We start from the raw sequence: 16407 nt of genomic DNA on the forward strand, positions 1-16407 counted from the left end.
GAAAATATTTGACTCTCAATACATGACTAATCCTCTATCTGAAATATGGAGTCAAAGATGTGAGCAAAGTTGTACTCTTTAATTCTACTTAATCTGTTAATAAGCAGAGCCAACCAACCCTTATTCCTTCCAACCCTAATCAATACTGCACCAATAGCCCTAACTGGTTTGGCTCAGTGGATAGAGCGTCAGCCTGCAGACTGAAGGGTCCCAGGTTCGATTCCAGTCAAGGACATGTACCTTGGTTACGGGCACATCCCCAGTAGGGCGTGTGCAGGAAGCAGCTGATCAATGTTTCTCTCTCATCAATGTTTCTAGCTCTCTATCCCTCTCCCTTCCTCTCTGTAAAAAATCAAAAAAAAAAAAAAATATATATATATATATATATATATATATATATATATATATATATATATACAATACTGCACCAATACAACCCACACATTCTCTACAGATCAAAACCCAGCAGAGGGAGCTCCCTCTAGCAAATACAAATATGGGCTATTGAAGGTGAAGGCATGGTTTGGCCTTTCCCACTCCCTGCCTTGAAGTTCTATTTAGGAGGTCATCAAGTTGAGAATTTGGTGACTATGTCAAAACTTAGATAAGTAGAAGTAAAATCTGTCTTATCTGGGAATAGAAAAAGAGCCCAGCCTGTGAAAAGGGACCTTCTCATGACTTCTCAGTTTCTTTCTACCCTGTTAATTCATTTAGCAAACAACTTCTAAGCTCCCACACCAGGGTTAGTGAAATGAATGACAAGAACAGTTAGAAAATACACATACATAGACACTAAAATGGAATTTTATTGGATTTTGTATGTGTAACTGTGCTAGTAAAAAGAATTTTTTCTAATGGTAAAGTATTACATAAAGGAAGAAGTAATGAATAAATACCTTTTAATTATATCACGTATGTCTACAAAAGAAGAAAATGCATACATTGTAATGAATAGTAACATTGCATAACGAAAATGAAATAAATTTAAATGAAATCAAAACATTGGCAAAAGGTAAAATTTGGGCAATTAGCAAATTATTCTACTCATGTAACATTTTATTTTCTTGACCCTCTCTTTAGTTTTAAAACAATTAAAAATTTGAAAGGAAAATACATTTAATTTTAAAGATATTATTCAAATAAATAATTTATTTTAAGCATGAACTAAAATTTGCACTTACCATACAAAAATATTTCAACTTGCAGTGTGCACTCTGTTTCATTCTTTTTGAAGAAGAGCCCTGGGGGTAAAACTAGACAATTAAAGTAGAGCCAGGGAATGAAAATTAGAACAGTCTAGCTAAGGAATTAGATTTTGTATGCTTTGCAGAAAGCATCCTTTGGAGGTGTCAAAGTAGCTCACCAAACTCTTCAGCTTTCCTTAGTTCACTTCTGCCCACATGTGTGAAATATTCTAGGCCTTAAAGGGGGAATCCAGAGATGACTGAGGCTAGCACCCTGTCCTTGAGCTCAGTCTACTGGAGCCATGCTCCTGAATGTAAATATTCTGTGTTCCCCACTTTCCTCCAGCTACTCCTGTGACCCTCATTACAAAAGAGCTTTGACAAGCTCTTCTCTCACTGACAGGTTCAAGGTTGACTTGTCACAGATATGTAAACCATTCATTGCTTAGCTAGATCCTCTGAGGTGCCTTCTTCCTGTAGGAACTAGATGGTTCAGAATCTGTTGGCAGAAGTGATGATTTTTGAAAGTGACTGATTGTTGGAATATGTGAACTGGTAATAGAAACAAGGCAGCCCAGGGACTTCTGATTAGGGCATGTGAAGCAAAGGGGAAAGAAATATTCCACCTCACCCACTTACAGCTGACTCCTATCAATGAGGAAAAGGCTTTCCTCTTCTGTAAATGACTTTTCCCTGGGATGCTCATGTTTGCTCCTCTTCTAGGCATGGCTGCCCCTCCAGCTGCCCTCCAAAGGCATAGAGACACAAGTTAGGTAGCTGAGCTAGCTCTTCCATGGCCCTCATGGGAGTCAAGGACCAGAACTTGGATAAATCCTAGGATCTACTTAAGCTTTATTACAAAATGAGCTGTATGCATTGAGATACTGTAATTTGGTGTGGACCATTGAAGCCGTTGTTCTTTTTTATTTAATTGTGAAGCATAGTAATCCCTCCGTTGGAAAACTGCTGTTTGAAACTGCTGTTTGAACTACTCTGTTATTCTTAGTCTCTTATTCTGTAGGTCAACTCTGTTATTTTTAGGCTGTAAAATAACTTTGTTTTTTGCTTGAATAGAAAAGATAAACTTAATTGTCTGACCTTGCAAGCTAGCCATCTAACTGATACGCTGATATTGATGCCAGGCCGCCTGTATAGATATGATACTCAAGGTTACAGGTGTCTGAATAGATATGATATGGTACTCAAAGTTACAAGTTGTCTGTGTTGATATGACAGGTGTTTGATTAGATACGGTATGTACTCAAGGTTACAAGCTGTCTTACACAAAAAACTAGAAGGAAATAAAAAGGAAATACTCCCTCCTGTGTTTGTGCAGAATTTGAACCTGCACGCAATAAAGATGACTCCTAACTAATTGGCTCCTTAGGTGTCTTGTCCAGCTCGCTGATTTGCAATATAATTGCTTCTGTTTGAAATTTAGAAAACATTCGCTTTAGTCATTAAATAAATAATAATTGCCTTACTCTATTATGAAGCCAAGTCTATATCCTAATGCTTTATGTGTTAGGCTTGGTGGTTTTCACTGCCCTTTGGGTCTACCTTCTTTGCTTTGGGGGCCATTCCCATAGCTTTTGATACATAAGTGGAAAATGCTTCTATCACATTCAAGGGAAAGAACATTCATCTTCAAATCCAGGCACTTAGCTCAGATATGGCAGGTGCTCAATAAGTACTGTGTGAATGAATAAGTTACTTTTTCTACCTTGGGAGTCTGCTTTACAATATTCCATTTTTCAGATTAGGTAAATGTATACAGAATTTTTCCTTAAGTTGGTCAGTGGCAGAATGGAAAATAGAGCTAGAACAGATATTGTTTGTGATCTGTTCAAATCCCTTTGGATGCCTTCAATGCCCCACAGGCATTTGTATGTTTTCATCTAATGGCCTGTACCTGCATCTCTGCATAGCATTGCCCTTGAGCCCCTTTGCCCATCCCAGCAAAGACCCAAAAGTGCCTCAAGTTTCCACCCTACCCCCAACCTACCCAAGCAACCCTGAGCCAATGACTGAGGCTGGAGTCTGAAGTGCTTCTCCCTTGCCAAGACTTGGGACATTGAGGTGAAGTGTATATTACAAAGCTCCCTGACAGCATTGTGTTGAATTTAAGACTTTTCCCAAAATCACATTCTTATTTGTCTCTTCTTCCATTCCCTTACCAGTTTTCGCTAGGAACACTTCCATTATAAAATAAATTCATGCCTCAGTGTCTGCTTCTAACTTCAGAAAAGAACTAAGTGTTCTTAATATTTGTATTCCCCATAGATCTATGTAGGCACCATCAACACATTTCTTTTTGAAGGGGCAAGAGGGGAGACCATCTGCTATATATGAGCAGATTTCATCTTTTCATTCTCTCACCTGGATGTTATTCATTACTCGTACTCCAAAACCTCCAGTTTCCAATCTCCTTATTTTAGTGTGTGTGTGTGTGTGTGTGTGTGTGTGTGTGTGTGTGTGTGTGTGTGTAGGGGGGTGCTTTTTCACTCTCTATTTAATTTAAAATTCATGCAACCACCCTGAATTTATTCTACCCATTCTTTCTGCCTAAGATATTAAGATTGTTCCAGGAGAATTCAATAGCTCATTTCATGCTACTGGAAATGTGTTGACTATTGTCAAGGACTTTAGGTTTCTCAAAGCTTATGCCACTTTTCCATGGTACTCTGTGTATTTAGTAGCTGCATAGACACAGAATGTCTGTTTAACATTCGGGAAGGCTTTCCAGATGACTGGCCCCAAGGACAAATCTACACAGACTGCCAGTTGTATGGCTTGTTAGCTGAGCACAGTAAGTACCAGGAAGAATGAGTCAAGTGTTAACCAAGTTTGTCAGGTAAGTCACCAGCTGGAGACTGACTAGTGGCCAAAAAGATGTCCCAATGCTGTCAGATCATTTAATGTTGGTGAACATTAAACTTGCATCTGTGTCCCCCTCACTGTGGCTGAAAACACTGATGACCACTGAGCCCAGTGAAGGATGCTGAACAGAAAGGGTGAGGCATTTTTGAAATTGGTGCTGTCTATGTTCAAAGAATGGGTTCAATTTCATTTGTCAACTCAAGAGATTTCCCCAGGAAGGAAAAAAAATTGGAATGAGGTGGGATGATTACAAAACTACGGAATGGATTTAAGTATTACACAGTAAACTTGATCCCAAGATCTATCCTTAGAAGACCATAAACCTCTAAAGCGATGTCCTGAAGCTGGTTGATTTCTTACTAATCAATTTCAGATGATCTAACCTGGTTGGAGAGATGAGGATTCCTTTGATATATTCAGACCTCCCCATGGTCCAGGATCAATTATTCTTTTTTCCCTTATCTGAAAGGTGGACTAGATTGAATATTTTAAAGAGTCGAGTTTTTTGGCATACATTTTCAACTAGCATGAAGAATATGAGATAATAAATGCTATTCTATGTTTTTGACTTTGGCTGGTGACAATGTTTTCTCCACTGAACTTAGCCATCAGGTGCTTGTTTTGTCAAGAATACAGTATGTACTTAGATCTCTAACAAAGAGCATTGAAAACTGGGATCACCTCAGGGTTTCATTACCACCAGGGACAGCTCTTATAATACAGAGTAGAGAATGCACAGGGACAGACATAACATTTCCAAAGGAAATATACCACGAAATGTTCTGTCTGAACTGTGGAAGTTGGCAGGAAAAATTGTAGATGAGTCTCTATAAAAACCAGTGTAAGATAGCACACCTAGGGAAATAATCTATTTTTTTTTTCAAGAATAAATTTCCTAAACCTGATTCATTGTCAAAATCACCTGGAGAGCTTGATAAAGGCACAGCTCCCCAGAACCCATCCCAGAAATTCTGATTGAGTATGTCTGAGGTTGGGTCCTGGAGTTTATTTCTAATAAGCTCCTTGGGGATTTCCATGAGTCAAATTTGAGAACCGTGTTCCAAAGAGAAGCCCATGAAGTGCTATGGATTATTCCCCAGAGAGATGGGCTAACATGAAGAGACAGCAAAAACACCAACCACACAGCGCCTACAGCTCTGTCTGAATCTGCATTGTTTCATACAGGTCTCTGCATCTCAGGGGAGAACTTGACGACTCAGAAACCATCCAAGAGGGGCCTATTTATAAAGCATTTTTTTCAAGATAGGCAGAAGATGAAACATGAAGGGCTGCAAAACGAAATCTAAAAAGAAGTTGACTTTTTTGAAGTAGAGTAATTGATTCTGTAAACAAAGGGTAGAGGTAGGTCACTCTGTGTCTTATTTTAAATAAGTAAAAATAAACAGACAAACTAAAAAAAGAATAATTTTAAATAGTTTGTAAATCATAGATAATTACACAGAGAATTATAGTCATTTAATTCCTAGAAGTGTGTGGTGTGTTCATTAGTTCATTCATTCTCCATTTATGCATTCTTTTATTTATTCCTTTACTGATTCACACAGCACATTTAAAAGCTATGCTATGTGCAGGGCCAAGATTTAAGAATTCTCCTTACAGCTTGAGACAGTCAGGACAATAAATTATGTGCCTCGTTTAACCTCCTTTGATTTTTGCAGTTATGCATAAAATAATAAATAATACTCTGAAACAATAGCCAAGGAAGCTAAGGTGTAGACATAGTGGCTAATTTGCTCAAAATCACAAATTTAAAAAGTCAGGATTAAAGATCAGACCTGTCTGACTCCTAAGCTTATACTCCTTTTTAAGCTTATACTCTTTTTTAAAAAAATATATGTTTTTATTGATTTTAGAGAGAGGAAAGGAGAGGGAGAGAGAAACATCAATGAGAGAGAAACATTCACCAGCTACTTCCTGCATGCCCCCCACTGGGAATTGAGCCTGCAACCTGGGCATGTGCCTGACTGGGAATCAAACTGGTAACTTCCTGGTGCATGGGACAATGTTCAACCAACTAAGCCACATTGGTTGGGCTAAGCTTTTACTCTTAACTGCCAATAGACCATATGCCATTTTTGAGATTGACTTTATGTATCCAAATTCTGTGTGACCCCTGATGATATGGTCATACATGGGGTACTGGTTGAGAGCCCATGATTTCAGCCCTGAGCCAAACACTCTACCCTAGGACTCCTGTGCACCCTTCTAGCTGCTGTGCTAAAGTGAGGTGTGGGCAGATACAAAGATTTGGCCTTTTCCAAATATGACTCTCGGAATCCAGGCCAAATCAGATGTCAGGACCCATCTAGGAAGGTTCCAAACCTACAAAGTTATATCCACATTAAACCAGTTTCTGATTAGTCGTGGATTATGGCTGAATTCTTGAGGCTATGTAGGCCATTATCAAATTTCCAAAATTAACCTTGGGCTAGGTCATGAGAGAACGGGCTTAGCTTTCAGGAAAGAGCATCCAGCCAGTTGTGGAGTCACCTTATCTTGTATTTTGCTCAGTTCTGAGAAGACCAGGAATACAACATAGCCTTGAGGCTCCACGCTGTTTTCTCAGAGTGTTGTCCCTTAAGTGTTCCTGCAAGGAGTTTCACCTAATGGAATTCACCTAATGGGGAGGTATATTTCTATCTTTACAACCTGTTTCCCTAGTCACATAAACCTGGGACAGTCGTCAAAAACAGGCTCACAGAAGCCCTGCCACTGTGAAGTCCCTCATGAGTCATTAAGAAATCTGCAGAATGTTGCATGCAGGACTCCCGGTGACAGCATGTTCTTCCCTCCTGCAATCTATGTTGGCTGTACGGGCCACAGCCCACCATGAAATGATCTCTGCTGATTTCACGAGGCTTCTCTGGGCCTGGCCTGATCCTGAGAGTGCTTGCAGAGTCCCCCAGGCTTCTACAATTGCATACCACTGTGTCAGCCCTGGTGACATTCTCCATTTCTTTTAACCATTTTCCACATCCTTTAGCCATTGGGAGACATGGTCAGACTGTTTATGTCACCTTTGTGTGTCTTTATGGTACCATCAGCCATTAGCAACATGCATCTTCCACATCACAGAGTCACATCAGTGCCAGGTGACAGGCATACTCTCGCCACCCTGCTTTTACTACACTTTAACACACAGACCACTGAGTGGGCTTCTCTTTATTTATTTCTCATCTCTATCTCTATCTCTATCTCTATCTCTGTCTCTATATCTCTGTCTCTGTCTCTATCCCTAGCTTTCATTTTATCACGAATTTATTTTACTCAGACCCTTGCAAAAGTTCCTAAAGGTAGGGTAAAACCAGATAGAAGATTGAAAAATACACACCCAGTTGTACTCAAAGGTTGCACCTGTTCCCTAAAATCTTGGTTTTTAAACAAGTTTTCTTGCCTCAATAGTCTTTTCTCTTGGGTTGAGTATCTTCCTAACAGAGTCTTTGCACTCATGTGCAAGTAAGCCTTTAAGTCCCTCTACATATTGAAATAGTCTTTTGGCATACACCCAACCCTTTTAATTCTACAGCCCACCTCCACATGCCCACTGTATAAATAGACAGTCAAACTCATTAAGCACAACATTGGAATCACTATACTTTGTACTTTTGGTTGCTTTTATTCATAGTCCTATTGTTTTAGTTCAGCTTCTTTGTACTGAATGGAAAAGAGATTTTCACAGACAAAGGAGGATAAATAAATCAATAGTGATTATATATTTTTTTTATTCAATCATACCACAGCTGCTTGCTGAGCCCCAACCATAGCCCTGTGCTAGGTGCAGAGTGGGAAGATGAAATGAACCAGATTTGGTCTCTACCCTCAGAGAATGTGCTTTCTAGTTAACATGAGGTTGCATGGGAGTTGGAGGAAGTTGAAATACCACGAGGTAAAAAGAGCCACACACCACACAAAGGAAGGGTATGTAGAGTGTGATGCGTATGCAGTTAAAGGGATCTCCCTTCTGGCTTGACAGATCAGTGGCATTCTAATTGGATCTTGAGAATTGGGTGGGATTTTGATATGTGGAGATAGAAGTAAGAAGTTTTGATGCCCCCAAAGAGAAAACAGGGTGAGCAAAGATATTAGTGAGAAAATTGCTATATGATGAGAAAAAATAGGTTACTGAAGCTGGGAATAATAATAAGTTGCATTACTGAGTACAAGGAAAAATGTGTAAGATCAGCCCAGATGTGGCCAGTGCAAAGGGCCTTGAAGTATTTAGTAAGCAATCTGTATTTTATCTGGTAGATAATCTTAATTATGAAGGGTTTCTGACCACAGATGTGACATGATCAGAGTTGGACAATAGAATTCAATAGAGACCTTGAGAAGCAAAGATAGACCAGTTAAGAGGCTCTTGAAATCATTTTGGTTGGTGGCCGAGGGTCCTGGAGAAGAGGAGGGTCTTCATGAGAGACAATACCAAGAGAGAGTGCAAGGTCTTAAGAACTGATGGAGGTGGGACAGAAGGGATTCTTCATTGCATAACCATATTTGTGGTTACAAAAGTAAAAGTCCTCACCTACAAAGCCTTCTTGATATCACACAGAATCACCATTTTTGTCTTGCAACATAATGTGGATGGCATCCCCTTGAGTTGTGCAGTGCGTAATACATGCAACATGCATGAGACCTTTCAGCAGCATTCACAACTTCTACAGAGTTTCCATAGTCAGTCTTTGTGCAGCCTTAATCACAGGCCAGTGCTTTGTCAGATTTTTCATGGACTCAAAACACTCAGGAGAGAGAGTTGGGATGAGACAGCAAGAAAATAGAACTGGGAGAGTCTGGATGACATTCTGAGTGTTCTTCAATCAACCATGGACATTGCTCCACAACATCCTGCATTCTTTTCCCCAGTGGATTAGCTCATTTGATGAGCAGTCCCTAGCCAGGTGTGAAGAACATAAAGGACTTTGATTTGGAAATCAGCGGACTTGAATTGTAGACTCGGGTCTCCCATTTCCTAAGTGTGTGGTTGAACAAGTATTAATCTTCCCACCTCAGCCACCTGCAGGGTTGCCCAAGTACTATGTAGAAAACAAACCAGCTAGTGGGGCAAGGACACCATTAGATAAAATAATTAGGGAAGGCTTCTTTGAAGAAGGGACACAAGAGCGAAATCTGAAGGAGAAGGAATCAGCCAAGACTGTGGGAGGTTGGTGGTGCAGGGGGAGCATTCAAGGCAGAAAGGATGGCAAATGCAGTCTCCTTGAGGAAGAAATAAGCTTGGTATGGGAGAAGGCCAACACTCTTTCAACAAGTGCAGGAGAGGTGTGTTTTGTTGTTGTTATTTAAAGAAAGTCATTTTATGGATAAAGTTTAGAGGGTTATTTTAACAAGTCTAATGGAAACCAAAATGTGGACCAAATGTTCTGTGGCAGCAATTTTCAAGATTTTTTTATGCATAAAGAAGTGAGCATGGTTCAAACCAAGAGAGACTCTATCTAACCCTAAAAAGCTGTACAAAGCAGGGGCTGAGCAAAGTTCAAGCAGAGATATAGGTTTCTCTGGCTTTACGATTTCACTCTCTCTGCAGTGGGAGTCAACCTCTTCTGCAATTGATGGTCAGGTTCAATTGCAAAAGAGGTTGACTCCCACTGCAGAGAGACTGTATATGAAAACTAGGAACTCCCTCTGAAGAAAATTATACTCATGATGGTAATCCATTGGATAGTTGCCTCTCTTTCCACCTTGGTTTTCAGTGCTACAAACATTTCATTCAGGGGAAACACCATGGTGAAGACACATGCAGGCAGAGGTCTTGTGTCTGAATCTAGCTCCCACTCCTCCACTCGCTCCCTGTGTGCCCTTAGACAAGTCTCTGAGCCTCTTGAAGGGTCTGGTATCTCATCAAAATAAGAAGGATAGTAATCCTTGCCCTGTATTTCTCCTAAGATCATTATGAGGTTTAAATGAGAGAACGAGCATAAGAATATTTTGTATGTGCCTAATGCTCTGTGTACAAAGCAGGGAATAATAGCATCTGAAGTATTAGGAAATGACTGGAACTTTTAAAAGATGTTGCTTTGATTCAATGTTAGTGGAATAGACCACATCATTTTATTAACCAGAGTGAAAGACTCCACTAAGAGAGAAAGAGATTGATTTTAAAACAACAGAATTAGAGAGTTTACTTGGCTTTTTAAAATACAGAATAATTTATTTCATCATAAACTAAATACTGAAAAAATAGACACTTTTTCCAGTCATTACATCTGCAAGTGGGTACATGCACAATGTGAGAGCATATAGGGACACAGATGGAACAAGCATAGTTCCATTCTCAGATTATTCCATATTTAATGAGAAGAGTCCAGAGTCAGGGTTCTTTTCTGTGGATAAGGGCTATTTACCTTGGAGTGGACATACAGGGGACCCTCTCAAATGATTTGGATCAGGTGACTGTCCGTTTCTCCTCCAAGTCCTGGTCCGAACAACATATTAGGCATTGATAACTCTTCTTTGGGGTTGGGGTGCTCTCCCAGATTCTTTTCCTCAAAATTTTCAAACACCTATTTCTAAGAAAGTGCACATATTGGAAGAATTCCACAGATGTCAATTTGGCAGTCAGGGCCCCTCACTGTGCACCTCTTTTTTAGGCTCTTATCCCTATGAGAAGCCATCTTCTAAGATCCAGAGCAGTCATGTCTACTTGTCCACACCATGGGACCTCACAGGGCTGGGAGCCCACCCTCCCCAGCCCATGTCCCCATATAGGTCAGCCTGATATTCTGTGTGGGCAGCAGTAATAAATGATTGACATCACAGTGTAAGACTATCTGGACATATCCAGTCTGGAAGGGATCTTGCAGGTACTTGAGTTTCATCTGATACTTGACTTCTTTCCCTAATTGGTCTTTGAATATCCACTTGCACCTCCAATGTCACAGAGCACACACCTCATGAGGTCACCAACATCCACTCCCATCAGTGTTGTAAAGGCCGTAGTTTTCTTGTCAGCCCAGACTCATTCCCATGGTGCTCTTTACACATTGGCTGTGCCCTGGGCATAGGTTGGAGCCTTCTTTCCCACGGTAATCCTTCAAGTATTTAAGTACAATTCTCACTCGCCCAGCCTACCCATTTTTTCCAGAATAAGCACTTTCTGCTCCTTAATTTATTGCCTCCAAGATATAATTAGTCTCAAGTGTAGTCTTCCGAATGCGTCCCTTTTGGCAACGATTTTAGGATTGTTTGGCTGGTCAGAGATTGGAGTCCCCCATCCCTGTTCCCTGCCAGCCGTGTGCGAATGAATTGCTTAGGATGGATTCATTAGGATCAAGGCAAAAGCGACTTAGTCTCAGAAAGACAGACACTCAGTTGTGGTTATATTTTGCTTTTAACACACTTCTAGCCCAAGTCTGACAAGATGCCTGGAATTTATTTGAAGAGAAGGCCCTGCTATTAGCACAGGGTTGCCTCCTTCCACCTGGCACATGAGAAACTCATTCTTTGTTTGACTGAGAGATGACACCAGGCACCCGCCCTGCTGGAGCTTAGTCATGAGAAGGCATTTGGAAGCAACAGAAGATTTGCTCAGAAGATTGTGTCTGAGGCTCGGGTCTGCTCTCCTCAGCCTGGGTCGGTTTTCTCATCTGTAACGTAGGGATGAGTCCTTCCTTGTCTGGGTCCAGGAGAATTGTGCAATTCACATGAACCAGTGGCAAGGGACTCTGTAAGTATGAGATGTACACACTGTTCTTTATTTTATTTTTATTGAGGTTATTGGGGTGACATTGGTTAATAAAATTATATAGGTTTCAGGTATACAATTCTGTAATACATCATCTGCATATTGCACTGTGTGTTCACCACTCCAAGTCAAGTATCTTTCCATTGCTTTTTATCCCCTATTTACCCTCTTCTACCTCTCCCACCCCACTTTCCCTCTGGTAATTACCACACTGTTGTTTGTGTCTACAAGGTTTTTTCCATTTGGTTAATCCTCTCACTGTTTGGACCAACCCCTCAAATCCCCTCCCCTCTGACAGCTGTCAGTCTGTTCTCTGTATCTATGAGTCTGTTTCTACTTTATTAGTTTACTAGAGGCCTGGTGCATGACATTTGCACCCTGGGGGCAGCAGCATCTCTCAGCTTGGCCTGCACCCTCTTGCAGTCCTGAAGCCTTTGGGGGATGTCCACCTGCCGGCTTAGGTGAACCTGGCTCCTGTCTGAGCTGGCACTCCCGCTGTGGGAGCACACTGACCACCAGGGGGTAGCTCCTGCGTTGAACATATGCCCTCTGGTGGTCAGTGCATGTCATAGCAACTGGTCATTCCGCCGTTCAGTTGATTTGCATATTAGCCTTTTATTATGTAGGATTATTATTTAAGATTTTCTTCATTAGAGTCCACATATAAATAAAATCATATGATACTTGTCTTTCTCTGGCTGGCTTATTTCACTTAACATAGCACTCTCCAGGTCTATTCATGCTGTCACAAAAGGTACGATTTCCTGCTTTTTTACGGCTGAATTAGTATTCCATTGTATAAATGTAGCATAACTTTTTTATCCATTCATTTACTGATGGGCACTTGGGCTACTTCCAAATCTTGTCTATTGTAAGTAATGCTGCAATAAACATAGGGGTGCACATATGCTTTCAAATTAGTGTTTCAGTTTCTTCAGATATATTCCTGTAAGTGAAATCACTGGGTCATAAGGCAGTTCCATATTTTATTTTGTGAGTTAACTCCATACTGCTTTCCACAGTGGCTGCACCAATCTGCATTCCCACCAACAGTGTATGAGGGTTCCCTTTTCTCCCAATCCTCACCAACACTTGGGTTTTTATTTTTTATTTTTTGATGTGCACGCTGCTTTTGCTTGTCACTAGGTTGTATACCAACTCCAGTTTGCTCTGCCCACAGCAGCCCCACTTTTAAAAAATAGGAAAAATGATCCATTTTAGAAAAGGACATTCAGAGTTGTCATATCACTGCTGAGGCTGACTTTGTAAATGGAAACATTTCTTCTGTACCAAGGAAGACAGTGATAGTGATTCTGCAATCTATTCTAATGATTCCTCACACCCCAACTTAAAACCAGAAGCAACAAGGTGCCTTCACGGCTGGGAAAACACCAGGCTCCCAGAATTATCTATAGCCACAGAGCCACCAGCCATGCCCAGGAGTTCAGCCAGAGAAGGCAATGACTTCAGGTGCTGATGAGAGAAGCAAAGCCAACCACTTGTTCTGGGCCAGGACACTCCACCCTGCCCACCTCATTCTCTTAGGACTTGATGTCCATAATAAAAACGTTGCTTTTGCTCTAAAATAGTATTTGTGGATTTCCTCCTAGAATTCAGTATTGTCTGCTGAGCTAACAGAAACCTGGGTGTTTTCTGTGATGAATAAATCCAGTATAACCAAGCTGTAAATGTGATGAAATAGGGGAGATTTTTGTTTTCTGGAAACTGAAGCCTGAAACCTAAGAATTATGTAGGCTGTGTAAAGACTTACATCGATGGTAACATGTTGTAGCACAAGACTAACTTCTATAAAAAATAACATAGCAGAGGAGTAAACATTCCTGGAGTCGGGCATGTGCGAGGAGGGCTATTAAAACTCAAAAGTTCATAGGGCCAGGAAATTTAGAGATTAGTGCGTAGTACCAGGACTCTGATATGCGCAATGTTCCCTTCTTTTCCAGGAATACAGGCTGGACCAAGTACACAATTTGTGGGACCCAGCGCAAAATGAAAATGTAACAACCTTTATTCAAATAATTTTAAGATGACAACGGCAGGGCATTAAACCACATGTCAAAGCAGGGGCCCTGTGTGACAGCACAGGTGATATGCCCATGAAGCCAACCCTAAATACAGGAGACTGTATTCCCCAGTTCCTCTGCTACCCTCGGTTAATGAGATGTGAGTGGTGGAAGAGATATGTGCCACTCTTGGGGTCAGGCTGTGAAGAACCCTTGTTTGATCTCCATTCTCTTCCTTCCCTCTCGCGTCTTTGTGTTGGGTGGACGGAGCCATCCGATTGGAGCAGTCACCTCTCTTCTAAAGAGTCATCTGAACCAAGAAAAAGAACTTCTTGTGTGTTAAGTCACTGAGATATGGGAGTTGTTTGTTACTGCGGCATCAGCTTAGGAGGCAATCCTTACTAAGACATGGAGAAGGCCAGAAGTAGAAAGAAATGTCTCAAATCTGAAAAGTACTGCAAAGGGAAGGAAACTAGATAGTGAAGACTGTGTGATGGTTTCCACACATTCATTTCTCCATCAATGAAATAAGAACTCAAAACTGATCTTTAACATGCTATGATTCTGACTATACATAGTGCTACTTTCCCGCAACTCATTTAAAAAATATATTATCTAAGATGAAAGAGTACATCTTCTCCTTTAGCTTTCCAGTCTCTTGGCCCATCGCCATCCTTGGCCCAGTCTCGATTCACTGAATACGTCCAATACTTTCAGAGGCCAAGAAAAAGGCACTCTCCTGGGGCAGAGTTCTGCTCGGCAGAAAGTATTTTATCAAACAGACTTTAATTTGTCACCACGATTGAATAGGTGCTTGATTCCAAAAATTCCTGCTGATATTGTAAGAGTCTCATTGCTTAAAAAATATCGCTGAAGCTGGTCCCTTTTGTCATTGTTTCTATGTTTTCTCAACTTGAGTATCCCATTGCCTTCAGAGTTGTTCCTCGTTGCTCTCAAATACCGGGTTGCTGTAAGACACTTCCTTGCCACACTCCGGCAGGTCAGAGGGAGACATTTGGTTCAGTGGGGGCCAAGTAGGGTCATTTGCCAAGGCCCGGTGCCATATCCGATACTGGCTTTTTGATTGATAGCCAAAGTACCTTTTGATTATCTTCCATAGGGCTCGGTTTTCAATAATGGCCTCCTGCAAAATAAAAGAGTTGTTCTTTACAACCAGAGGTAAGGTGTTTCCAGGTTATGGCCCCCATGGACTCCAGTCAGACACTCTTGCGTTGGCTGCCAAGGCCCAGCTTGACAGAGAACTTCAGGCCTAGACAAACAAATCCAAGGTGGTTTCACATGATAGGTTCTCAAACCTTTCCACTTAGAGAACTCTTCTGGGAGAAGAGCGAAGTGCATGCTTTCAAGAATCTGGAAACATAGCTTGAATTAATCTGCCTCAAGGATGAAATTTCTTCTGAATCTCATATAGAAATTAAATTTAAAACCATAGGGTCAGGAAATATAGAGATTAATGGACAGTAGCAGGTTTCTTTGATATGTACTATGGTCCCCCTAACATTTAAAATCATTCAAATGTCACAGTCCATTTCACACCACCTCCATATTTGATTTAATATAAAGTGGCATTTAAAATTACTCACCACCAGCTGAAATGGACCCTATAGAAAGATGTGCCACATGCATGGTGTGGCTTTGGTATACCCTGACACATCACTGCATAGTTAAGAACAGAGGTCAGTGAAATTGAAACATGGGCCACAGCCTTGAAATTGAACAGATCTGGGTTTAATTCCAACTCTGACACCTACTATAGACAATTACCCTATCAGAGACTCAGTAATTAGAAATAATAAATCCTTCCACAGGTATGTCATAAGGATTATATAACTCCCCTCACAATGCAGGGCATGGCACGGGTCCTACCTCCCTTTTCTACTCTCTGAACTCTTCATTTAACAGGCTGTGCACTGTGGCTCTGTTCACATATACCTCTAACTTTCACCTACAAATAATCACAATGTATTTTTAAGATTACTGGATACCTCTCTGTAGAAACATTTTGGACTGCCATTTTAATTCGTGAGTTAGAGTTAGCCTGGAATAGAGTCCAAGATATAAGTTACAGTACAGAGTGCACAGGAGGGTATTATCATTTTTATCATGTTTTGTCATGAAACTGAGGGTCCTTATGACTTTGATTAAATTTAGCTTTTGAAACCCACCTCTAGAAATAGTATCTCTTTCTGTGGGTCTATACCCCTCAAAGACCTATCCTTTCCCTGGATAATAGCAACCCCCGAGGCAGCAGAAGACAGTTGCCTGGACCTGACTAATGATCACAAGGCCCAGGCCTCTAAAGGTAATACCATGACCTAAGTTATGTTTCAGTTCCTGAGCCCAAGATGGAACCATCTCCTGGCTGCTTTCCTATGAGACCAAGCAGAGGGACACTGGGAAAGGCCTCAGAGCTGTCCTCAAGGCCTGAAGAAATAATTTATTACCCTTACCTCACCTCCGACCAATCAGCTTCCAGCAGGACTGTGAACCCCTAACCCACCGTGTCTTGTGATTTTTGCCCTGTATGATCTGTAACCTACACATAACAAGGGAGTTCAGACTTTTGAGCATTCGTTTCCTGTTC

At 41.0% G+C, this 16407-nt stretch overlaps 1 protein-coding gene across 2 annotated transcripts in view; it reads right to left on the minus strand.

Annotated features, from left to right (window-relative positions):
- The window catches only part of ATP13A4 (ATPase 13A4), a 254995-nt gene that overhangs the window by 112982 nt on the left and 125606 nt on the right, over positions 1 to 16407 (minus strand). The window contains exon 30 of one of the 2 annotated variants that reach the window (XM_059687407.1): positions 12909 to 14946. The exons of the other annotated variant lie outside the window; for it this stretch is intronic. Within the exon in view, the coding sequence (XP_059543390.1) occupies positions 14734 to 14946 (213 nt within the window). The 3' untranslated portion in view covers positions 12909 to 14733. Of the gene's footprint in view, positions 1 to 12908; positions 14947 to 16407 lie in introns of those variants that run through there. 2 annotated transcript variants of the gene reach the window in all.

The sequence above is a fragment of the Myotis daubentonii genome, chromosome 3 (genome assembly GCF_963259705.1).
Source record: "Myotis daubentonii chromosome 3, mMyoDau2.1, whole genome shotgun sequence".
In the NCBI taxonomy this organism is placed as follows: domain Eukaryota; kingdom Metazoa; phylum Chordata; class Mammalia; order Chiroptera; family Vespertilionidae; genus Myotis; species Myotis daubentonii.